This window comes from Branchiostoma lanceolatum, chromosome 9, assembly GCF_035083965.1.
Source record: "Branchiostoma lanceolatum isolate klBraLanc5 chromosome 9, klBraLanc5.hap2, whole genome shotgun sequence".
Lineage (NCBI taxonomy): Eukaryota > Metazoa > Chordata > Leptocardii > Amphioxiformes > Branchiostomatidae > Branchiostoma > Branchiostoma lanceolatum.
In genome coordinates, this window is record NC_089730.1 from 7,175,647 (window position 1) to 7,201,321 (window position 25,675).

Below are 25,675 nucleotides of genomic sequence, written 5' to 3' on the forward strand. Positions count from 1 at the left end.
TTTTCCAACCTTTTTTCCCCTGATGCTCCATTTTTTTTCTGAAAAAATCCGGGAATCAACAAATAAAATTGGTGTAGCCTTACTTGTATATTTTGATTGAAGACTGCCAATACTTCATTTATACACCAGCCGATAACTATCAAATATAACTGACTCTGGAGAAAATCTCATGTTTTTACACATTTATTTCATTGTTCTCAGTGCACCACAACAAAGTAACAGATAACGATATGTTGTTCTCTCTTGATTTGAGTCACAGCAGATAGGAGCTTCGGTTCAGAAATATCTTTACAATCAAAGGACTGTACAACAGAAACACTCAATAAATTGTTTCTCCACACCAAAAATTAACCTCAAAATAGAACATATCATATCAAACAATTTGATTGACATGATGGTGATAGAAAGCTATTTTTGCTATGTACATTAAGCAGAAATCAAATCATGCAAAATCAAATACATGTTGAGCAAAAGTGCTGAGATCACTTGATGGACATCCATAGTAACATTTCACAACTATCTCTAGCATTTCTAAACTACTACTACTTCTACCACTACCAGTGCACACATCAAATCATTGGATTACTACTAAAATCCATTGGAGGAGTGACAAGTATAATACATGCATATCAAATGAAGCATAGATATGATTTTGTAGCACTGTACATGTACGGTAAAAAAGTAACAGTATACATTTATGTTCTAGAAAGAGATAAAATGCAATACACGAGGGGTGATTTTTTTGTCACATAAAAAAATGTAAATCATTTATCATTAAACACACAGAATCGGGTCAGAATTCAAAGTACAGCAATTTGGAAAAATTCAAGGAATTTTTCATCATCTGCATAATTCTGATGAACAGAAATTAATTATTTCGTGACGATTTACAGAAAACAGTACAGTACTCACTTTGGCACAAAGTAGAAAAAAAGGTAAATTGTAAGACAAACCGTGTTGAAGTAAGAGTACAGAGCAGCAACAGTATGATTAAAGAAGGCTCTGCCCTTGAGGCATTGCCAAAAATCAATTTTTGAAACAGTGCATGTCTTCATCAAGACTATCAAATTCATGTTGACTCCATCATTCACAAAGCAATAAAATCATCTCTTTGTTCCTATTCACACAAAAAACACCTTGTGCAAAATAAATTTCTTTGTCCACATCCTGAATAAACATGACAAGAATAACTTCTAATCTCTTTAACAATAGGCTCCAAACCACACATCAACAGCGTTCCTTGTTGCTAGGATACCGATCAACATACCCGCGCTGTGCACATCGGGTGTTTATATAACAGGGAGGTTTGCCGTCCAAACATGCCTTCTTCTGAGCACACACAACACAGCCTGCTAACCACTCTTTAAGTTATAAGTACTAGTTGTGATTCACATACTTGACATTCTTTCTCATAAAGCTTTTCTGCTCTTCTCATGCATGCACAGTGTATACATATACTTTTCCTTGCCAACCACCCACAAGCTTTAAGTTACATCATGTAATGTACAATTTGAAATTCATATCAGTCTAATACTGGGCATTAACTTCTCAGTGGTATGGATAATAAGTTAGGATACCCTCAAATCACACAAGCTTTGCACTGCTCTAAAGCCCGCCTCTCACTGGACCCGTGGCACGCTGGCGGCGTCACTGCGGCTGATTGAACTGACAAAGCACTCAAACAAATTTCATCAACAAAAAACAAATCTTTTTTTAAACTTTGTGTGTTTTGTTGTCTTTTTGGTCATACCTGTACGTTTTGAATGATATTCCCATTATAAAGTCAAGGGTAACGCAAATCCAGTTTAGCACGTAGCAACGACGCCAGCGTGCCGCGGGTCCAGTGAGAGGGGGGCTTAATCGATTGATAGTGCCATTCATTTATCAAAAACACATCCACACTTACAGTATCTAATACATGTATTTTGCAAATATTTCGGGCCCCATTGTTAACATCATATCTAGATCTCAGATCCCCATAGCCAGTTCATGTATCTGTACTTAGGTGCCAAAGGAATAGTCAAGTGTTGAAAATATAAGGTAAAAAGACATAGAATTATGAAAATGTAAAAAAAGGAGGAAACAAAATGAAAACAAGACAATTACGGAAAATGAACGAAGTACACCTACGACATCCTGAGATTTGAGAATATGTTTAAGAATATTCCCCTTAAAGTGTTTTGCATAAATAATAGCAGTATCTTGTACACTAATCTAGGGATATTCCATTTAAAAGTTTCAGGAGGGGTGATAATTTTCTCATTGTCCTCTCCATCGTTTTGATCAGCGAATTCCTTAACCTGTCTCATCCTAGCTTCAGATGAAATCTACACGTTTCTACCTTTCTAATTCAGCACAATTGGGTTAAAATCGTCTTACATCATTTTCTTTTCTGTGATTACATGTATCAACCTTTCAGGTAGAACTACAAAATGTCTCAACAACTATATCACTTATAACGGTGTCATTTCGATAAAAAGGTAAACAAGGAATTTACAGAAAATGCATAATTAGTAGTTTTGGGTGCTGCCTATAAATTATTAGGGTAAATCTTAAGTTTAAGTCATTGGGGTAAATATTAAGTTTGCTACTCATAGATTAAAACAAGGTACCTATTAATTCTCTTATCAATTCACAATTTTGTCATTTAAGTATTTTTGCATGGTCGTTGTTTATTTATAGCATGGATGCCAGCCTTGTTGTCCCAGTCTGTTCTGTGCCCCTGCAAGGTACAATGTACCAATCAGCGGGAGCAGACTAAGTGGATTTAGAAATGCACGCTCCTGATTGGCTGAGGAAAGATGGCCGGTTTCTAAAGCTAATAAGGCAGGCATCCATGCTATGTCACTGTCTAGATCTATCTAGGCCAAGGGTATATCTTCAACATTTGTATCACAGTGATGTCTATATTTTTCCATTTCCAGAGGCATAGAGTAGGGGTGACCCAGTGTGCTTGGCCAAAATCGCAAGCTGTAGGGAAGCCGCATTGCACTAGAAGTAGTAGAACTAGCTAGTTAAAAAAGCATCATGCTTCACCTAAATTGAGGATGACTGCTTTACCTTTTTTACCAGAGGCATATGTGGTGGGCGGTGTCAAATTACCATTCTCCAACAGATGCCATGAAGCTCAGGATGAACATGACTCCTGATTGGCTGATTGAATGATTGATTTAAGATACCATAACTTTATCTTGTGCATTAAAAATCCCCATCATTCTCCTCAGTTCTTTTACATCTATTACTATTAGCCCTAATTATTCAACTAGTTAGGAGACCAAGAACTATTTTACCAATGTATCCTTATACATAAAGCGGCATAAGTGGAGGATATCACAAGCGGATTTTCCCGTTGATGATATCTTGGTACGCGGCAGAGTCGAGCGGCTTGTAGGTTCCCGCGGACAAGTCCATGTAGTACATCTTGTCGGAGATGACATCGGGGTTGAAGCCTTCTTTACGCACATCCGTTTTCTTCAACTTAAAGGTACCTGGAACAATAAATGCGAATTTAAAAGATGTTTCAAATGCCATGCCTGCAGCCCACAGGCATCAACAATTACTACTGTTATGATTATTTCTCTGCTTAGGCCACACCAATCTAATTTCTTGGTTAACAGATTTTTTTGCAATTTTAGCACGAGGACATCATTAAAACAGAAGGCTGGGGTGAAAACTTGCACCTGACCCTGTTCACTCCCGGAAACTGTGTGCACCAAAGTACAAGTACAAACTTTCCTCTGAGATTCTGTTTTCGTGTTGATTTTCCAATCTAGCATTTTTTTAAAAATTCTGTTAACCAAGAAATCAAATTGGTGTGGCCTTAGTACTCAGTAGTACTTAGTACTTAGGATTTTACCAGGGTCAAAACTGACTGACGGAGGCCATATATATAGTACTCTGCACTTATGAAAAGGAGTGTGGTAGTTGAAAACACACCACTACCACTGGACTAGCTCTCTGCTGTAGTGCTTTCACGACTATGTGGCTGAACAGCTAAAAAAAAGAAGGGGCACTGCCCTATATGCTGAAAAGGTTGGGAAGGATTTCAACTTGAGTAATACATTTTTCATGGATCTTTCCAGTGTCTTGGATAATGTCACATCATCAAATATGGTGACTGCACTCTGCACTGCTTTGTAAATATGACTGAGTGCTAGGGGTGGATACCGGTTCGCTGGACCTGATTCGGACCTTTATAACATCCAAGAACCGAGTCCAAAAAACCTAAAGCCAAAAACCTGAGTCCAAAAAAACCTGAACAAAGTACAAAATATATTTCTCTATTTTGTTTGATTAAAAGTGTTTTGAGTCTCCCCTCTGACAAAAAAGGCATTTAAAACAAGTGCAATATTCAAATATCAAACACTGGTTTATCTTGAAGTCTTCTCCCCAAGAACTTTTATAGTTGTGCATGTCAGTATGAATTCTCTATGCTTAATATTGGTCTAATAAAACCAAACATCAGCTGGACAGGATCAGGTTCAGGTCCGGACCTGAACCTAAATCTCTGGACCTAAACTTGGACTTGAACCTTATTAAGCCGGACCGGTATCCACCCCTACTGAGTGCACATGTGAACATTGCCAAGTATTTCCATAGAATCTTACACATAATATGTTACCCTCTAAGTTAACAAAACAACGTGTTGCAATTCTGAAACCCACTGGTCAAGAAAATGCATCATTGAAAAACTTCCATATGTTTTGCAAAGCCTTATATACACATTTATATTGACATTTAGTCTATAGCATGGAACAATGACTTTGTTGTAAAAACTGGTTGGTTGATAACATGCAATGTCCACGCCGGTGGTTATTTGTGCACAAACATTTACCATTCCTAGGTAAATTTGAATTCCGAGGGTTCTCTAAAACAAGCCTTGTCTATGGCAACTTAAATAAACAGGCCCAAACAATACCCACATACGTGCTTATGAGTGGTGTTACAACAATGGCACGTTATCCACAAAGATTAGTCAGTATTATCAAAATTCCATTAAGAGATTCCACATTCTTGAGAACGAATACCATGATATGGTATTTCTTTTCACAGCATACTGTACAATCACTTAGTATGTAGTTTGCATTTAAAAACATTTCATACTCATTAAAGGCATCTAGAGCATTTTACGGGGCTTGAAACTTGAATAAAAAAACTAGGGATTCCTACACATAGTAAGTTTCAATAACACTATACCATTACATATCGACATTAAAGGAGCAAAGATATGATGTCGTTGTGTGGTGTGAACTGCTAGAAAATCCAAGCCCTAATAGACTTATCCTGACTGTCCATCACAATTAGTGGTTTGACCAATGAGGGACTGACTGCATGTCAGTCAAATAATAGCATTTTTATGTTTTAATTTTGCATTTCTACATTTTTACGGAGGTGGGCGGGGCTATGGTATCTACAGTATTTACAGTAGGTGCGTGAAACTAAAAGATTACCATGTAGATTATTTTTGCGCCGCATTTGCGCACTTTTGAAAAGAAATTTGAACGCAAATGTGGTTAACAGTGGCATTAATTGTCAATTTCATAAAGATTACAGCAACTAGAATATTTCTAGTTTTGAAGTCTCATATTCATAAAATACTATGGGTGCCTTAAATGGTGTACAATTTTGGTCGTCGTTGAGTTTTGGTTTTGACCGTAGAGCAATCAGCCTGATAGATCTAGAGTTGGTTGTCCATGACAACCCTATGTATATGTATCAAACAACTTCAGTCTAATCCCAGTATGTTCATTACATCTGTTTGTATCACACGCCGAACATCTATGGTGTATTACTAAATAAAGGCCTAGGGAAATTGATGTTGTGTTTCTCGATCACAGTCCTGAAAAGGTTAGGGTCGGTAGGTAAGGATTTTCCATCTTTTTTTTTTTGATTTGCAACAAAGTGAATCAACAAATACTTAACGTTACAATTACACAGGTTGACATATAAAGGGGGCCTAGTTTTGGTGAGCCTGTTAACTGTATACATAATTCTTGATTCTTTCACGGTAACTTTATCTTCACTGTTTTCACGGTCACCTCTGTACCATGAACTTATCATCACCGTGACAAAACTGTGGTACTTATTGATGATTCCCTCACACATCAGTTTTGCAAATCATTTTGCTGCCACCATGAAGTTAAGGTTCAGTGAAAATGTCCATCATCCTTATGCCGTGAAATTTTGCTACTGTGAAGATAAAGTAAATTACAGTATATCCCTTTTTCTATTGCAACAGAAATAAAAGGACATGTTGGAGAACAATTCAACTGAAAATACAACATTTTCATCATTCACATTCAGATGACCATGGAAAATCTTATGTCCCTTGCTAGCGATCAGAACCCCTCCCCCCCAAAAAAAACAAGGGTGGGTTACTGTTGGTAGGTTTTTTGCTAGTGGTGATTGGGTAACAGGAATCACAACATTTTTTCCCCAGCCTAACAGATGTTTAAGAAACCCTCGATTGATGTGCTTCTTCAAACAGATCACATACAGAAACACATCCACTACATGCACCATACGACATCTGGCTCTGAAAAGACTTGAAACCAATCACAACTTCTATACAATACAGGACAATGTTTCTTTACAATACCAGTACAATAATGTCAAGGAAAGATGATGGGAGAAGGTGCATGCTTTCTCCTGGGAGTCGTGTGTTTGTCTTAATTAAAGGTACTGTAAAAACTGAAATTTTTACATTAGTTTTACGGGAGCTTTGCCTTTTTGTGATGAGCTCTCACTGTGAACTCATCATGCCACAAACATGCTTTGCCTTCCATTATATTACAGTAACTACATTTCTTTCCTGTGAACGCTTGATTTTGAATGAATTTGACCAAAATTTTAGCGACACACACGTTAACGACTTTTCAGTATCAAAACCCATCATGAGCGCAAATTCCAGTTACATAAGTGGAAGATCCAGATGGTTTGCACTTTGTATTTTTCCCATGACAAAATTGAACAACCCTCCAACATAACAACCTGTAGTTAAGGGTATTCAGATTGTTTTCAAGTGGCTGTATTAAATCATATTACATGTACTTTGAGTATTACTTTAGAAATATCTAGAATGGAACAGATTATACTTCACATGAATAACTTGTCGACAAAAGCTAAGTGAGCATTTAAGTGAGACAGAGGGCCAATATATAGGTGCTCGGTCTCTGTTGAATGCTCTAGATAGTGTAATATGGGGTACTATTTGGTCTGAATTGTTCTTATCAGATAAGAGTGTTTTCGACGCACAATACACATGCCAAAACATGTGCTGGGTTAATGCCCTCGGGCACGAGAAAAGTACTAGTACTGTACATAAATAGAATTACATTCAATTACACTCAATTTCGTAACTGATGTGCCATACCTTCCACAAAGATAAAAACTTAGCAAGGTAACAATCTAAAAACATTGTAGATACACATGTATCCCCATTACCATGACATGCACTATTAACTTATAGTATACGTATGTACCACACATCAAAAACTTTCTGAAGTTCTAAGCACCTTTTGAACAGGAGCTAGCCCAGTTACAAGGGCAATTCTTATCATGCCACCTGTACATTCATGGCCTGGTATTTCTACAGAGAAAACACGGGCATTTCTTCCCATAGTCTTCTCTTCTGTTCATCTAAATCTTTTCAAAACTTTACAGACAAATATAATTATAAAACGTAAGCTGTCCAAGTCAAGATTACTAAAAACTGTCACGTTGGTTATACCACAATTTAGAAATCAAAATAATATTGGACTAGTCCTTTTATTGCAGCTGTGAAAAATATACAGCTAAAAATATCTAGGTGCACAGCTCAATTTTGGATGCACAAAAAGGCACAAGCATTTAGTATTTTGAGCCCTATGAGGTCTAGTCATGTATGAATGGCAGTTGCTGGTACAGTTACTGTGCCACATAGCATGGTAGGCATGTCTTTGTGGTTGAAGGAGACGTTATTGAGAGGAACTGACCACGACATGTTTTTTCATGGGGAAAAACAGTCCAAACACCAGAGTCCCCCACATGGAGCAGTCCTCATTCACACGTAACATACCACAAGTTTACGCAGTTATATAACACTCCAAATAAACATGTAAAGGGTTGAGAATAATGCTTTAAACTCATGCTTATGTCTAACAAGTGTAAACCCCTAACTATAATGGCCTCAAAGTGAAAATGTGAAAATGAAACCAAGAATCACTCTGTTAATTTTTTGTTGGTTTCAGCATTAGTTAAAGGTTTGCGTAGCAAAACCTTTGTTTGACCCGTTGGCATGTGGCTGCCATCTTGAATTGTGACGTCACAGGGTCGCCATACCATTTTATTGGGAGGGGTGTTTTTTGGGTTGCTAGCGTTCTCTCTATTTTTAACAAATCGGCAAAACAAGCTATCACACATTCAAAAAAATTCAATACCAATTCATATTTATAAAAAGACCCCGTAATCGCTTAACTAACATAGCAAACCTGAAGTATATGTAGCACAAATACTTAACTCTAGTGATGTTTTGTCTTGTCTGTCTGTCTGTCACAGCGTGGGTGAGTGCATTTCTTTCGCACTGCAGTTCCTGTATGCTCTACCAGAGGGAGCAGTGCAGTTTTCTGTATTCTGCCAGAGGTGCTCTCTGACTTGAATACTCAAGATTTGGCTTTTAGCATTGATAGCTCTTTCTGGGGTCAATCATTTCCAAGGCATTTTAGCTTAGTTTTGAACCTCAAGCCTTGAGCTCGAGAAATGAATAACTGTTGACATACGTAGGATAGGAAAAATATCAGGGATTAATCATGAAAGTTAGCAGCAACTGTTTCCAAGAGGCCACAAGTCCCAAATAAGGAGCTCGAGGATTCTCATTTGACCTAGAAAGGACATGTTGCCATGACATCACTAGGGACACCTCTAAGCTATCCTTCTTTGTGATCACTAATATCCCCTGGAAACAAAGTAGCATTAGTACAGTACTGAAACTGCTGTTAATCCTATTATCAGTACAGACCAATGCAAGGTTGCCTAGGATGATCATAATAACACATCTATAGATAACCGACAGGTCAATTAACTATCCTATAGGATTTCATACAGCTTGGACCACACACTTAACAAAGTCTGATGCAAGAAAACAACAAGAAAAAACACAATGGACATTTTGTGACATACAAATAGATGTTCTAACTTTCATAGTCGAGTATCCATTCTATTCTAGCTAAACTTCGCTCCTCTAATCGCATCCTTGCAGAAAAGTCTGGGACCCATTGATACAAAATTGAATTGCATTTGAATATTCACCTAGAATATAAGAGCTCTGATTGGCTCCAAGTCATGTGGTCCTCTGTGACGGTATGGATTCAAACAGGCATTCAAAACTTTAATCACAGTTACATGTACACTGCTTCTGAGTAAAATTCATTATTGATTTAAGGGCAAAACAGATGAATGAGGATAGGTGCCAGACTACTCCGCAGGGAACTCGAACTAGAATAGAATAGGATGGATACAAGACCAGACTTTTAGCTAGGCATACGTCCATGCGTCTTTTGGACGCATGATACTAAAATAAAAAGGAAATTGGACACCCTCTCTTTCAGCTGGATGCAAAGAGGACCCTGTTTCCCTGGTAATTACATACACATGTTACTGTGTTACTGTTGCTTTTTTCGTCCTACCAGACACTGGGTACCAGACTACCAATGTTGTCCATAAAATCATCTTTGCTTCATCACATCTATCACAATATCAGTCTATGTGTTTCAAAAAATGAACGACAAAATTCCTACCTGTAGTGTCCACATTCTTGGTGAGTCTGAGGAACATGGGGATAGCATACACAGGCAGGACCTGCTTCAAACTGCTGACCAGCTTCCGCAGGTCTAAGGAGTTGTTCTGGTCTGCTACAGCTGCCATTCCTGCTCGACCCTCCAGGCCTACAAGCAGATTTGAGAAAATGTTAGCATGCATTTGTTGGAACACATGTCAAAACAATGTACATGTATGAAAAACATTCACTTTTGAAAAAAAAAACTTACAAAAATTGTTATTTTGGTACTACTGTGCCATGATATTCTTGTAAAAGTAGTTTCTGACTGCTTACTCATTCTGTATAAATCAATTGCCTGGAACTAGTATCTATAGAATACCACAGTGTACATGTACTATATAACCTACAGCATGTACAGCATATGTATTTCTCTTCTGGGATAAACTAAATGCAGTTCTTCCTTTTGCTGCTAGGGGTCTCTATTAACAATGCAATTACAGACTTGAACATACCTGGTACCTCGACCCCATACACCAGTGTGCCTGTGGTATAGCCTATATAACCTAAATCTTGTACATCTCTCTTGCTCTAAGCTAACTGCGATTCTTCCTTTTGTTGCTAGAGGTCTCTATTAAGAATGCGAACATGCCCATGGCATACAACACGACATACCTGGTATCTCCACCCCATAAACCAGTGTGCCTGTAGTGAACCTAAATGTTGCAGTTCTCTGTTGCAATTCTTCCTTTTGTTGCTAGAGGTCTCTTTTAACATGTCCATGTCATATACTGCACAACATACCTGGTATCTCCACCCCATAGACCACGGTGTCCCTGTGGTCCAGCAGTTTGCTGACGGCGCCCTCCACCTCCATGGTGGACACGTTCTCGCCCTTCCAGCGGAACGTGTCACCCGAACGGTCCCGGAAGTACAGGTAGCCCAGGTCATCCATCATCAGGACGTCACCTGAAATGAACACGGGGTCATAAAGATTTCTAAAAAATTTAAAAGTTGAAGACAACATAATAATTTCAACAAACTAAAAAGGAAATAAAAAACAATGAGAAATAATATAATTTCACATGTCAAATCAGAGAAAGTATAATGTTATGATGAATTGAAAATAATGCCTCCACCCCTGAGGCAATGCCAAAAATGATACAAATTTCACTGGTCCCCACAGAAATCAACATCAATGACAATATGCAATACGCATTGCTCTATGAATAATATATCTGCAATACTTACTTACATTGCTAGGGGTCCTTCTTAAAAATGAACACCATCTAAATGTAACTTTACACAAGAAAGTCAGAAACAACACACAGAACAATATTGCATCCTTAAGACTCTAACGTAAATTTTTCGTAACGATTTTCTAAGAGTAAACTTATTTTCCACGCACCTGATAAGAAAGCCATGTCTCCCTTCTTGAAGACATCGTAGGCGATCTTCTTCTTGGTGGCCTGCTTGTCTGCATACCCATCGTACTCCCTCATGGGGTCCCCCTGTATGATCTTCCCAACAAGCTCTCCACACTCACCTGGGGTTAGGAAATAAACATTATCACTAGCTGAGCCGAAAATCTCTTTTAATTCAGAAGAGGTTTTAGGAGAAATTTAAAGGACAACAATGAAGGAGATCATAATTAAAGAAATGTTTTTTATCAAATCTGAAGAGATTTCTAAGCTGGTTATTAAGACATGTGGACATAGAAGGTACATATTATGTTATCTCCAAGCAGATCTATCAGTGGCAATGACAGTATTTAAAGGGCAAAAAGGAGTTTCCTGTGGCCAATAAAACTCCCTTTTCCCTCTGGATACTGTCATTGCCACCGATAGATCTGCTTGGAGATTATATATTATGTAGCACTGACATAACACTATGACAAATTAATGTACCAAAATACAGCATTATGTTCCTACCAGCCTGTGCAGGGATACAGAGTCCATCCGGCCCCCTGAGTAGCTCCCCTGTCCCCTCATCCACCCTCACCAGTCTGATGGGGTACACCCAGGGCAGGATGGCAGAGTTAAAACCACACGCTCCAACCTTTCCTGCAAAACAGTTAATAAATCATTAATGAAGGATGTTTACACAACTGTGTCCGAATACCTATGTGAAAAGATAGCTGTGTAAAATTCTATCAGTCAGTCTGGTACTCATCCTATTCTTGCTCCTCTGATCGCTTCCCTGCTAAATAGTCTGTCATCTATCTCCATTTAAATCTTTGGCCTTCATGTCATTAATGATTTCAGGTAATATTTTTCAGAAGCAGTGTAACCTGGATTCAACCATTATCCTGCATATGTGAAGTGCTGTTTTAGAAATCATGTTTTAATCAAGTATTATCGTTGAGATTTTTATAATGCAATCATAATGTCTTGGTATGTCACCAAAGGCGATTGCGATGTATAAGAATGTTTCTTTTACTGACCGTGTAAACAGCCTCGTAATTCAGCCTCCCCAGGGGCTGCCAGGAGGTTTGTAAGTCTTGCTGTTTCTGAATAAACCAGTACTACTTATGCGAAATACTTACTAATAGATGGCAGCTGTTTTTCTACTTATCGGTGCCTGATAATTTGGAAGGGCAGTAATCAAAGAAGGGAACAGGACCTAGAATAGGATATGCTATCAGTCATATTGAAGTGCTTTGAAATTATTCGAAAAAATTGCACCTACATTGTATTTTTATGCTGGCCAAATGCAACCAATTTTCATGTACTTTCTCACATCAAATCAGTACAATTTTTTCAATATTTTTCAATAATATAAATGAAAATTGACTACAACCAAAAAGCCATAGTCCTGTAAGCAAAATAAGTGTTACCTGGTACATTGGCGATGTTGACATTCCCTTCTGTAGCTCCGTACAGCTCGGCTACTTGTTTGATCCCGAACCTCTCCATGAAGTGCTCCCAGTTCCGAGCCCGTAGCCCCTGTCCCAGCGCCACGCGTACGCGGTGCTGCGTCTCCGCCGGACGGGTCGGCTGCGCCAGTAGATATCTGCAGATTTCACCAATATACTGGATAACCTGGTGGAGAAACACACAACATAGGTTATCAGAAACTAGCTTAATGGTGCAAATAGCTGAAGAAATATACTATATTCTTAGCTTTCATTTATTTCAAGTTTCAATTTCTAGCTTCTGTATTTGTGTCTATTTAGCCAGTATAACCGCCATTCGGCGTAACACACCAGCTTCGCAGGCACGCGGCACGACAGCAGTTGGTTATATTACATTGAACGGCCTGTCACACCAAGTCTTTGCACATCTGACTCCAACCGTTCTTTAAAGCTATTTAGGGAGGATGTCTACTATGTATCTGAACCACTCCAATGAGGTGTAGCCAAAAAATGAATTCCCTAGGAAATGCATTCGTGGACATCTGTCTTCTGTGAACAGGTGGAATTTTTACAATGCTTTCAAACCGAACTTATACTACCAAGCAGGCTCCGCCCCTAAGGCATTGCCAAAAGTTCATGTGAACAAAGTAGGAGTGGTCCGAACCGAAACAGAAACTATGTTTATGAAGGTTAGACATCTAGGTTAACAATATTTCAATACAATTCAATCTCTCAATTCTTATTGGCTTAAAATGCCTGTAGACAGATTCCTGTACAATTCCTAGAATTCTTGCAAACTGCACACAATACTATATCATTCGGCTCCCCCCTGAGGCGTCACCAAGATGTATATGCAAGTATAATTATATACAAATATGTGCCATATTACAAATAGAGAGGAAAAGAAGAACAGAGTATCCTTCATGTTACACAAGGTACTGTATAATGTATACATATAAGTCAAAGTATTGTTACTCCATCTACTTACAGTACAGTTATATTTCACACAGTCATCCCAGAAGTTGCTCGCGGAGAACTTCCTTCTTACAGCGACCGACGTCCCGAAAATGAGCGCCTGCCCTACGCCGAGGATCCCGCCCGCCGTGTGGTACAGCGGCAGCGTACAGTAGACCACGTCGTCTTTACGCAGGCCGAACAAGTGGTGGACGGCATTGGCCATGTAGAAGTAACGACTGTTTTTCACGACTGCCGCTTTGGGTAACCCGGTTGTGCCAGAGGTGTAGATATAAAGAAGAGTATCTGTGGAAATAAGAGTTTTATGATATTATTAATGGATAGAAAACAATTTAACTTTTCCACGACACTTTTCCCAAAGCTTCATTAACTGTCTATGGTTTAACAAAAAATCATTAACTTTCAAGCCAACAGTGCACAATTATGCATACCTTTATGTAAAATTAGTTCAATTTTAAAACCTTTACAAAGAATAAAAGGCCTTAAACCTGTAACAAACACTGCAGAGAATTTCACTTGAAGCTATTGCTGTGTTTGCAGCCATGTTGGTGTCCTTATTTGCATTTCCATGAATCGTAGATCAAGCATTTTCGGACATAGAAAGATCTTCTGACCCTCTCAAATAACCACAAGTGTCTACAGCTCAAAAAAAGGAGTATCAGAAGAAAATTCTGAAGAATACATGCCAATGAAACAGAAAAATGCTAGGAACACTTGAGCTAGTCTACGATCCTTTGATATGCAAATAGGGACACCAATATGGCTGCTTCATTGAAATGGAAAGTGAGTGAAAAGGTTCTACATAGGGGGATATGTTTTACCATTGAAGGTAGGTTTTTCTGTGCTGGCCATTGGTGGGGGGAGTTTGGGGGCGCTGGCGACCTCTGGGTCCAGGTCGGTGTACGATACGATGGCGCGCATGGACGGACGTCCCTGACAGAACAGCTGGAGGTCCTTATTCAGCAGCGACCGTGACTTTACCACCGCTGTTGGGAGTAAGACGAAATTGTGTTACTCCCTTGTTTTATAGAAAAACATGCTTTACATTTACATGAAATCAAGAATACTGATTTCCGAAAATAATTTCATCAGGTTGGTAGAATATAGGATATAGGAGATTCTTTTTTCACAACCAGGTAATCTAGAGATTACCTGGTTGTGAAAAAAGAATCTCCTATATCCAAGAATACTGATCATGTACCCTACGGTATTCCTCAGATACTGTAAATGCATTTACGTTTTAACTTCGTGTGGTTTTTCACGCTAAGGTGAAAATGAAGTGTTTGCGGTGGTTTTACGTTTGCGGCAGCGCTATAGTCACATATTGCTACAGTATTGGACAAAAATGTTTGCGGTAGCTTTAAGTTCGCTGTGAAATGGTTGCCGCGAAAGCCGGGAACATAAAACCACCGCAAACATTCCTGCATTTACAGTATTTGTGCTGCTTTGAATATTGTTTTCAATGAAGTTCTGTTCCTAACAACATGTATTCTTCTTCTTCAAAGTAAAATGATTAAGCTATAACATCTGGTGTCTCATGCTGAATGGCGGTTATACCGGCTATATAGATACAGATACAGAACATATTTTGTACCTTCAAATAGTTCAGCCCCAAATATGAGCGCCTTTGCTTGCGACACATTGATGCAGTGTGCCAACGACTCCATTCTCAAGTTGAAGTTGATCAAGGCTGCGACGACGCCGATCTTCGCCAGGCCCAGCCAGATCGCGACGAATACCGGCCTGGATTCCATGAACATGGCGACGACATCGCCGCTGCGGTACCCCTTCTGGTGGAAGTAGTTTCCGATGGCGTTGGAATAATCGTCCAGTTCTTGGAATGTCCAGATCTGGTCTTCGTACATGAAGGCAACCTGGAAAAGGGAGAAAACATACAGAGATTGTAATTACTTATACATTGTATGTACAGTGATCCTTTTTTTTTTTTCTGATCATAGACAAAGAGGACAACAGACTGGATTAAGGATGCTATCTGGATCAAAACATTTACTCCAGTTATGAACCGTACAAGTTTAGTCGCGTTTGGGACACTGGACTGAACTGGTAAAAAATACTTAACTTCAATGAAACAGTTTTTTACTTGAATCAAAATAAACATTAACTATTGAGGTCATCCAACACAAGCAAAAATAAAGCAAACCAGATGTAACAAGGTTTGTTTTATACCCTTTTATTTTGTAATTTTCCCAAGGGACAAATGCCCTAGATATCTAAAAGACAGGAGTTGATCCAACAGCTGAAATACTAGGGTAAATCTGGACTGGTGTTTATTACTACTAACGTTACATGTACCATTTGATACTAGTTCTCAAAAGGGCTGCCAATACTGCCAAACAGGTTCAAGTCAAGCTGCAGTTTAGACCTGACTCAATATATTGGTACCAACGTTGGTCGCACTTTGCAGTGGTAATGGTAAGGGAAACACTGAAATACTAGTAGCCTGGAATCCAAACCTATTATAGCTTCCGAGTCTCTCTCCCTCTCTATTTGCCGGAGAGAGACTCGGGAGACGGGAGCTATAATAGGTTTGGATTCCAGGCTAACACTGAAAGGTGTTACTTATTCTATTGACTGTATTGTAGTTTCTCTGCTTGCAAGAGAGTCTATCCTTGTACCTTGCTGGGATGCCTGGCCACTGTTTCCGCGAACATGTCTGGAATGGTTGTCTTGTTCTTGGTGTGTTTCTTCATCGCCATCTTGAACTTGATCAGGCTTGTAAGAGCACTGTGGAAATAAGTGTAAAGTTTTCAATCTTAAAGATATATATGTATATGACCTGCACTTTGATAAAACCTCCTTGATCAAATCAGTCAAGGAGGTTACCTTCTTGCAATTGATTGGATCAACATACATTGTAAATGTATGCATTAGACTTCTGAATCACGGCTTTCCTACTAAATGCAATATCGAAATCAGTTTATTTACTGAAATTTGAAAGTTGAAACAACATATTCTATAACATTTTGCCTTTGGCATACAAAACACTTCCATTCTGAACTACATGTAGTTATTCCAAAATATTTGCAAAAGAAAAGACAAATTATCAAATAATAATATTACTTTATGATAATATCAACAGTGCTAACGTTACGGTTATAGTAAGCTACATTGTATTTTCTATATCTCCAAAGCATAGATGTAATTCAATAGGAAATGCATTTTTGCAACTTTATTTGTACTTATTCTTATTGATTTGGGCATATATTGTCAAATGTCAGCAAAAATGGAGACAGCTGACTTGATTATGTTAGATAACCAAAGTCCACAGCTGTACTTTGATTGATTATAATATGGAATCAATGTTTCCAAAATCATATCCATTTGCTTGAGTAACTGCTATTCGGCGTATCTTTTTACCTGGATGTCTAAACTTCATTGACATAGCTGTATGATTAGATAACAATAGTATGTCGAATTTCTTGGGCATGGTTTTGATTCTCATAAACCTATGCCGAATATACAATTTGTATATCATTGGCTTCATAATTTACATATATCATGTCAATCGTTACTCCAAGGATTCTACAATATCTTAAGGGTACAGCCATCAAAAAAAGCCAGTTCAATCTTTAACTATCTTTTGTTGACGCAGAGATCAAAGATCATAAAAGATTTGATTTGACATCATGACTTGTATATTTGCTGAATTTCAAATTGTATTTAATATACAAGATTTTCCATGCACAACCCATTGAAGATGGTGGTTGGAAGAGAAAGAAAAGAGACACAAAATGACAGGTTTAATATTCATCGACTCACTGAATGTCTCTCGGCAAAGTGAGCGCCACGACACGAGCAAATCTCCAGCCTCCTGTCGCAAGATACACGGCGGTGATTCCTCCCACCACCCCCGCCCACCCTAGGCCGCCGTACCGCCACAACACCGCCGCCAGGGCGCCGTAACCCGCCAGCTTCAACATCGTTCTCCTCTCGGGGAACAGGGACACAAACGTACGCAGTAATCTGGCTGGGCGATAGGAAGAAACCGGGCGAAACATCCACAGATCCAAGGGACAAAGTTCACTGGAAAAAACGCGGTCCTATGTCGCCCTCCCCACTTTCAGTACGACCTATCAACACCTGAATACTTCCGACTTCCGGGTGTTGGAAAAATAATTCTCAAAATCATTAGCAATCAGTTATGTCAAAAAATGACAACACTGAAATAATTATTGACATTTTAATCTTTGAATCGATTTAATAAAGCTTTTTGACATTCAGATTTTACAAGTCCACTGTCTATTTTTGTTTTCAAATTTAAAGAAATCAGTGCGCGGTGTAGTTTGGTTCCAATCAACTTCCGGGTCACAGGGTGCCCTTGTTATAAAATGTGTAACATTGATCAGTTGAGTGGGTGTGTCATGTTTGTATCACACACGTGTTTTGTGACAGTTTCTTGGGTTTTTCAAGAATAATTAGAAAAGCTGAAAGGATAGCAAAATGCCATTGACAGGACCTATGGACGATCCTCAAGTAGAGGATAACTAATGTATTAATATTTTTTTTATTTTTTTCGTTTCAAGTTATCCTCATTTGAGGTGAAGCATGATGCTTTTTCAAGTAGCTAGTGGTAGTGCAATGCGGCTTCGCTACGGCTCGCGTTTTTTTGTGGCCAAGCACACCCGGTCACCCCTACTCTTCTCGATAAGTGTGTTGGGTTCTTTTACGCGCAGAGGTTTGACGCTTGAGGCTAATGCCTGTCAAAGCTCTCTCATACTCGGGGCCGCCGGCTTTACGTCACCATCCGAAATGACGAATGCAATCCCTTACAACATCCGAATTCGGGCCCTAGGATCCACGGAATTTGATCCAGATGGCGAAGCAGCGGGGTTGCGATACCGCTTGCACCACTGGGACTATGAACATTTGTATGACTTACCAAAATAGTACCAGTGTGTCATGGTGTTATATGTAATATATAATTCATATACAACCTAATGACTACTTTTGCTATTTACCAGTGCCAAGTACCAAGTATTAACGTTATGTACATTTGTATCAGATGTTATGTAAATTGTTATGTGTATGTGTTCCAATGTAATCTGTATGTTACGTGACTCCAGAAAGAGTAGAGAAGTACACTTGTGTACTCACTAATGGCGTCGTTTTACCAATATACCAATGTTCAGGGACACCAATTATAACAATTCTGACTTTATTCAACATTTTCTCTTTTTTTACAGGGCTCGAAAGCGTATACCGTGTGTCAGTCTGGGGCCTTCATGTCAGGAGTGTTTGCAACAGTCACTGGTAACGCTTAGGTCACATTTCCAAGCCGGGGCCCGGCCGGGCAGTTTGTGGGAACGAAAACTATGGTATAGAAGACAAGAAAACACACCAAACTTTTTAACAATTATTCCTTACCATACGTTACGTATGTTCTTGATTTTCAGCTTTTATTCTTTGTTTTCTCAAACAGCCCGGCCGGGCCCCGGCTTGGAAATGTGACCTAAGCATAAGACTCCTGCACCAGTCAGTGTGACTCTTCTGGGTGTAAGGGGCTGCAGTAATAAATCTATGACATTTGTAATCTGAACTTTACACTTTGACCTGCATTACGATCAATGAATACTTTTAATTCTTGTTTCTTTCACTGTAACTTTATGTTCACGGTTTTCACGGTCACCTTTGTACCATGAACTTATCATCACAGTGAAAAAACCTGTTATTATTATCTATAATTCCTCCACACATCCGTTCTGTAAATCACTTGCAGCCATCGTGAAGTTAAAGTTCAGTGAAAATGTCCATTTTCCTTACACCGTGAAATTTTGCTACCGTGAAGATAAAGTGAAATACAACTTACATTCTTTGTTTGGACCTTTTGCATAAAGCATTGTATTTCAGTGGTTAGCAACCCTGTCTCTGGACCAAAAGGTCCGGAGTTGGAATCTCATGATCAGCAGTTGCCTCTCACCCAACATGCATGCCATTTACTTGAAAGGGTCACAGTCCTTAGGAAGTGGGCGTTAAGCCGTGTTCCACTGTTCATTGTACTTGTCGAAAAGAGCTAGGGGAATTTCCCCGGTACAATGAACCTGTATGTACAGTACATATTGTATGTCTTACCTGTACCTGTCACAACCATTTCATTTTAAGAATTAGCCTCCGTTGCAGTCATCCTTCTGACGCCCATTCAACTAGCCTCCGTTGCAGTCCTTTTCCCACAGCAATTTTTTTTTTTTTGGAGGGGGGGCGGCGCGTATCTGCTTGGGATCCCGTATCCGCCGTGCCCCTGTGTCCACTGTAGACCCTGTGTCCGCTGCTGGGGAAGGACTGCGCTTTGTCGCTTTCACCAAAGCAGCGCACACAGGGTCTTTTAAAAAACAAAATTAAAAAAAAATCGCTGCGGGAAAAGGACTGCAACGGAGGCTAGTAAGATTAGCGTTTCATTGATTGAGCTAAACTAGAGTGAGATCACTTTTTTTTCTTTTTTCAATGTACAAAAGTCCTTTAACAAATTTTGAATACTTTTTAACAGGTGGCCTGGTGACATTTATAGGACAGAGTGCTCTGAGAAAAAGACTACCATGGGGGAGTAACTCAGCCATGGTCATCTCTATTGGTAAGGTCATGAACTTCAAGCATAGTACACAAAGTATCCGTTTTCCAAAATATCTTTTTGCAATTTACGGCATACATTTGCTAATTTTATAGCTGCTTTCCAAGATTTACAGTATGGTAGAAACTTTTTTGTGTGTGGACATGGACGAAAATTGATGCGCGCGCGGATGTCATCCATATAATCAAATCAACATGGCCTTACTATGATAAAATACAAGAGGGATGTGTTGTGTGTATTACTGACTGCAAACAATAGTTTGTCATTATTACTGCAGTAGTCCATCTAAACCTTGTTGTTGTTCCGTTAGTGGTAGCAGCGGGCTCTGGTTGGGTAGTTGCCTACACCAGAAGTCGGGAGTGTCAGCAGAAATGGTACAAGATCAGGTCAGCCCATGAGGAGAAACTGAAATTGTTGGCAAAAGAAGACTCAGGTAGATACAGCATCCCTATGCATTCCTTGTTTCTGTCCTAGATGTTATGGTCTAAGACGTATCTCAGTTTATGTCATACCTGGGCCGTGAAAACGTTCGATACAGGTGTTCCGCATCGTGTGATAATTTTCCGTTTCACACGAGGTTCTACTTGTATCACACGGGCTTCCATAGAATATTTAGAATGTATTTCGAGTGCGCCCATTGCGCCGCTGCTGAAAATTCGTATACCGGATTGGGAGGTTGAAATCGATGTTGTTACAATTTTTTTTTACACAAAACTCTCTAAACTTCAGGTGCATTTCGCATTGAAATGTATTTTTTCCAGTGGGTATGACATAAATAGAATGCAATATGGTGTATTCCGCATCATTCTCATTCCCAGGCCTCCCGAGGGTCCCATCGCCCTCCGGCCAAATGCAGTCGGGCCGGTATCTCGGGTGATACGGAATACGCCATGTTGTATTCTATATTTACTAAGTTCAAGTGTATGTTTTCGAATTCACAATGTGTTGCAACATTCATATATTTAAATGGTACTGATCATGATAACACAATATGTACTTTACAGGGATATCCACTCAGGCAACAGAGGTAGCTTCAAAACCCCCCGAACAGCCTCCTTCAAGTCCTGCTCTACCCAAAACCAACCAATATGGAGACCCCATACAGTGACAATTGTGTTGAAGATCTTATTTAGGATACACTTGTTTTTCATATGTTGCATCAAAGTTTGATGAATACAGTGATTGTTTTGTGTCATCTTCCTAAGTTAAGAGTGTTGAATCGGATATTATTTATTTCAGATGTGGGATTATAGAGTTGCATATTTCTCACAATCATGTGATAAGTCATAAAACATCCGTATACTTATGCTGATTGACATTTCATGTACAAATTTATGTGCTACACTACATTAATACTAATATAGGGCTGTATCCGTCAAAATAAGTAAGTTTGTTATTGGTGTACAGATACTTGAAACATGCATGTTGTTGATACAATTGTATTGCTGAATGTGCTCTGATTTGTGCATTCAGTAGAATTTTATCTTCATCTTTCATGCAAACTATACAAATGTACAACATACAGAAAATATAATCAACACAAGAAGTCAGCATTTGAACTTTTTGTTAAGGTTTATTACATAGGAACAATGTTGAACAATATACTTGCCCCATCTTCTTCATACATGTACCTGTACATGTATTTCTAAACTTGATTCTACTTTAGAAGGGCAACCTTTTTTTCTATTACCGTATGCCAATTAAACTTTGGGAGTGGACATATTATGCTGTACATGTCTTTATCTCGCAACGATTTATATCTAATATGAGCAGATAAACATCTAAAAAATGTTAGATTTGATCTACAAACTGTAGAATGAACAAGATTACTGTATATACTGTACCTAACCATGACTAAAACCAGTCTTGACAGAAACTGAGATATGAACGTTTTCTACAAAATTACTATAAATCTAGTCAGAGAAGGCAAGCGGTCAGCACCAATAGCCTCTACCAGGCTCCGTGGATGGCCGGAAAAACAGTAGAAATTGGCCAAATAGAGTGAATAGTCCACTAAAGGAGTTGGCTACGGAGAGAGTTACTAGACATGCCATCCTAGTTCTACTATTTTTACAGCTACCCCTGGAATCTGGTTTTGGCTTAGCACCAAGCCTACAAGCACTTACAATAGGCAACAGGTTTTAAGAAGCTGTCATAAAAATCATATACAGATGTAATCATGCTCCCTCTGTCCAGGAAAAGGCTGTCCCAACGGTTCAGGGTGAATCAGCTGTACAACAGTGCTAGCAGGTTGGGCTGTCATGGCTTCACACTGAGCCACTGTTTCCTTCAAAACGTCATGAACTCGAGGCAGCATGGTTCTTTGTACCCGCTTATCCTCCATCAGCTCTGTCAGTCTTGCGAGGTATCCTTTGATTTCTTCCCGCATCAAAACTTCAGATTGAGGATCTTCAAAATCTGTGTCCATGTCTTCATTATCGAGATCTACTTCTATGAGGAAAGCAGCGTTGTTGTCTTCAGTATGTGCTGTAGGTAGCTTTGAAGCTTGTAGCTCAATACCACCAGGCGCTACTTTACCCTGTGACGTCCGCATACGTCGGGGCGTGGTCCGGGAACACGTGCGCCGGTGACGCGAGCTCTCAATACGTGGACGCGGCTCGTGGTTGTGAGTACTTATATACGTCACTCTCATCACGCTCGAGTTCAGCTCTGACTTCACCAGCATTCTCGCGGGACAGATGGAACCGGTCTTGACTCGCCCCTTCCTGCTCCGTCGTGACGACAAACGAGCAGGCTGCCCACGGGCGCAGTGGGGCTTGTCAGATCCGTCGTGCTCGCAAATGTAGTAGATGTATCGCCCACCTTTTGTTAGTTTGTCTCCACGCTGCTTAGTGAATTGGACGAGATTGTCCTTCTCTTCGTTCTCTTTCCAGTCGAGGAACTCCCTCTCTGTGTCAAACCGATGAGTACTGCTGGAAAGAATCAGGTCATGATCATCTTCAAGATGCTTCAACATCTTAGTTCTGTGATAGAAGACTTTATCACAGTTTGGCTGGATGCAGGTCTTCATTTTTGCCTTCATGATTGGATCATCATACTCTTGCTGGTGGGCCTGACTCAAGTGCCTTTTTAAGTTCTGTTTATGAGTGAAGTTTCTGTGGCACAGGCTACAGGCGAACTTAGCTGGCAAATTTGACTGGATGTGCTCTGTCTGACTCGCTAAGCTGTCTTTCTGTGGTTCCTTGTCCTGTGGTTCCTTGTGTACCTGAATCAAGTGTCTTTTTAAGTTGTCCTTACGATCAAAATTTTTGTTACAGTGGTTACAAGGGAATCCGGTATCACCATTTGGCTGGGTGGTTGTCTTTTTAAGTTTGTCTGTATCTTCCTTGTGGACCCCAATTAAGTGCCTTTTTAAGTTGTCTTTGCGAGCAAAGTTTTTGCTGCAGTGGTTACAGGTGAAGCACGCATGTGGAAGCATGTCTGTATCTCCCTGTAGTTCCTTATGGACCTGAATCAAGTGCCTTTTCAAGTTCTCCTTACGAGCAAAGTCAAAGCTGCAGTAGCCACAGGTAAAGCTTGGAAGCTGAAATTTGAAACAGAGGTTCGTCAATAAATTATTAACTTTTTATGAAACAACAACATCAAGACCATAAATGATAAGTACATAATACAATAAGTAACTTCATATACCCTCCTCACATACCGATCTTCAACAAGGTCATGGCTATCCCGTCAATAGAAAATTTTTATTGACGGGAGGCCATTGAAACCGTAAACATTAATTCAATTAAAAAAACTTCTAAAGATAGATTTCATTGAACATGCAAGCATAAACTTCTGATTTCTTTGTTCTTCCTTTGATATGATTATTGAATAATTTACATGATTATTATTTTCGTATAAATTTGATCTCTGTCTTTATAGATTGTATATGTTTAGAACTCAAAATTTTTACTTACTAGTTCCTCTTCTTTTTCATTTGTATCATTAGGATTTATGGTATAATTTCCATTTGTTCTTTCGTTAATTTTGCTTCGTTTTCATTGGTTTCAAGATTTTTCCCCCCCAGGACGATTCCCCCCCTGGGGGGGAAACGTCTTGGTGAAGACGATTCCCCCCCAGGTCGATTCCCCCCCAGTCATTTCCCCCCCAGGTCAATTCCCCCCCAGCCGTTTCCCCCCCTGTCCAGCTGTAAACCAGGTTACGTTTAGCTAGTGACTATCACGTTAGATTCTAAATATACTAGATGTACAATTTACTTTCACATTATTCTATAAGTACTGTATAACGTTCTAAACTTTACGAGTTTAGCTGCGTGCCGCTAAACTCCCCTGTGCTAGCGGGCGGTGCGGCGATTTCCAAGTCCTCACGCCCGTCATGACCAAGCCCACTGCGCCTGCCTTTACTTTTATATATAAATGTCATCTTTATATATAAACAGTACTGTCAGAAATAAAATAAAAATGCTTACTAACAGATTACTATACGCTGAAAAATGACACGAAACTGCTAGCTATGCTGTAAGTTTCTAATCCTGTAAATTATTGTGACGTTCATGGGACTACAGCGGGCGGAGTGGGCCTGGTCAGGCGCAGCGGGCGGACTTGACAATCGCCGGCGCCGGCTTGCACAGTCGGGTTATGATGGCGTGTAGCTCAGCAGCTGCTCGAAAAGTATATATAACGTTATATATGATATAATGTTACTGATTTTATCCAGCATAAAGGTGTGTATATTCGGTGTATGTAGATGGTGCATTTTAGCAATCGTAGCGACTACCATTAGTCAGGTACAGACAGGGGGGGAAACGACTGGGGGGGAATCGACCTGGGGGGGAAACGACTGGGGGGGAATCGACCCGGGGGGGAAATGTTTTCAACAGGGGGGGAAACGTCTAGGGGGGGAAACGTCCTGGGGGGGAAAAGACCTGATACCGTTTTCATTATGTATAACCATCTTGGTATAACTACTGTCTAGTTTCGAGGGGGGACCACGAATAGCCACATAGGCTTCTGCCCCCCCCCCCCTGCATTTTTTATTTGCCCTGTTTATCTATGGTTAAATAACTGTACACATGCATGCAAACAATAAACAAACAAACTACTGTTTTCTTACCGCTTTTGGTGCACTATTTTCGCCATTCGATGCCATACTTGCATTCTCAAGAACCTGAACTGATGATCATGAAAATTCATCACCAAGATATCGTTCTGGACCGAATATTTTCAGTTGGGAGAACGAAGGTAATTTTCCACGTGGAGTCCCTCTTTAGCCTCTGTAAGAAATCCCTCCCCTTCTGCTGTTTTTCCAATGAAATTTGTGATTTTGGACTCTTCGCCACGTTTCGCCCTCCCCACCGCCACAGTGTGACCGAACAACATCACAGTATACTTCCGACTTCCGTGTTCCAAGAAAATAAGTCTCAAGTTTATTTTTCAAAGATGTCATCAATGTCAATGTTATAGAAGAATTCTTTAAAGAAGTAAGCATAAAGCTGTCAAATTTTGTCAATTTTAATCAAAGTTCTCAATAAGAATTACCTTTTATTATG

The 25,675-nt window shown here is 39.6% G+C and overlaps 4 protein-coding genes across 4 annotated transcripts in view; 1 reads left to right on the plus strand and 3 right to left on the minus strand.

The window, feature by feature from the left end:
• Window positions 1-25,675, minus strand: part of LOC136442362 (U6 snRNA-associated Sm-like protein LSm2) — a 223,136-nt gene that overhangs the window by 104,159 nt on the left and 93,302 nt on the right. The window lies entirely within an intron of this gene.
• LOC136441284 (long-chain fatty acid transport protein 4-like) lies at window positions 1,208-17,668 on the minus strand. Its single transcript, XM_066437481.1, has 11 exons — window positions 17,361-17,668; window positions 16,217-16,325; window positions 15,175-15,454; window positions 14,402-14,566; window positions 13,594-13,865; window positions 12,588-12,792; window positions 11,683-11,814; window positions 11,160-11,297; window positions 10,556-10,720; window positions 9,774-9,920; window positions 1,208-3,488 (listed from the first exon to the last, which is right to left on the minus strand). Exons 1-11 carry the CDS (start codon window positions 17,597-17,599, stop codon window positions 3,331-3,333), a joined length of 2,010 nt encoding a protein of 669 aa, XP_066293578.1. The 5' UTR covers window positions 17,600-17,668; the 3' UTR covers window positions 1,208-3,330.
• Window positions 18,738-21,886, plus strand: LOC136441727 (uncharacterized). The gene is made up of 4 exons (XM_066438169.1): window positions 18,738-18,851; window positions 20,083-20,166; window positions 20,474-20,596; window positions 21,168-21,886. Exons 1-4 carry the CDS (start codon window positions 18,824-18,826, stop codon window positions 21,269-21,271), a joined length of 339 nt encoding a protein of 112 aa, XP_066294266.1. The 5' UTR covers window positions 18,738-18,823; the 3' UTR covers window positions 21,272-21,886.
• Window positions 21,717-25,522, minus strand: LOC136441725 (uncharacterized). The gene is made up of 2 exons (XM_066438168.1): window positions 25,240-25,522; window positions 21,717-23,707 (listed from the first exon to the last, which is right to left on the minus strand). Exons 1-2 carry the CDS (start codon window positions 25,273-25,275, stop codon window positions 22,325-22,327), a joined length of 1,419 nt encoding a protein of 472 aa, XP_066294265.1. The 5' UTR covers window positions 25,276-25,522; the 3' UTR covers window positions 21,717-22,324.

Bases quoted from the DNA above. Each gene is read 5' to 3' on its own strand.
- LOC136441725 (XM_066438168.1), bottom strand. From the start codon at position 25,275: ATGGCATCGAATGGCGAAAATAGTGCACCAAAAGCG. The intron at 23,708-25,239 runs GTAAGAAAACAG...TTCAAATTTCAG, and splicing joins AAAATAGTGCACCAAAAGCG to CTTCCAAGCTTTACCTGTGG.
- LOC136441284 (XM_066437481.1), bottom strand. From the start codon at position 17,599: ATGTTTCGCCCGGTTTCTTCCTATCGCCCAGCCAGATTACTGCGTACG. The intron at 14,567-15,174 runs GTACAAAATATG...TACTCCCAACAG, and splicing joins TGGGGCTGAACTATTTGAAG to CGGTGGTAAAGTCACGGTCG. The intron at 12,793-13,593 runs GTAAGTAGATGG...TTTCTCCACCAG, and splicing joins GTGTGAAATATAACTGTACT to GTTATCCAGTATATTGGTGA.
- LOC136441727 (XM_066438169.1), top strand. From the start codon at position 18,824: ATGTCAGGAGTGTTTGCAACAGTCACTG. The intron at 18,852-20,082 runs GTAACGCTTAGG...ACTTTTTAACAG, and splicing joins AGTGTTTGCAACAGTCACTG to GTGGCCTGGTGACATTTATA. The intron at 20,597-21,167 runs GTAGATACAGCA...TGTACTTTACAG, and splicing joins GTTGGCAAAAGAAGACTCAG to GGATATCCACTCAGGCAACA.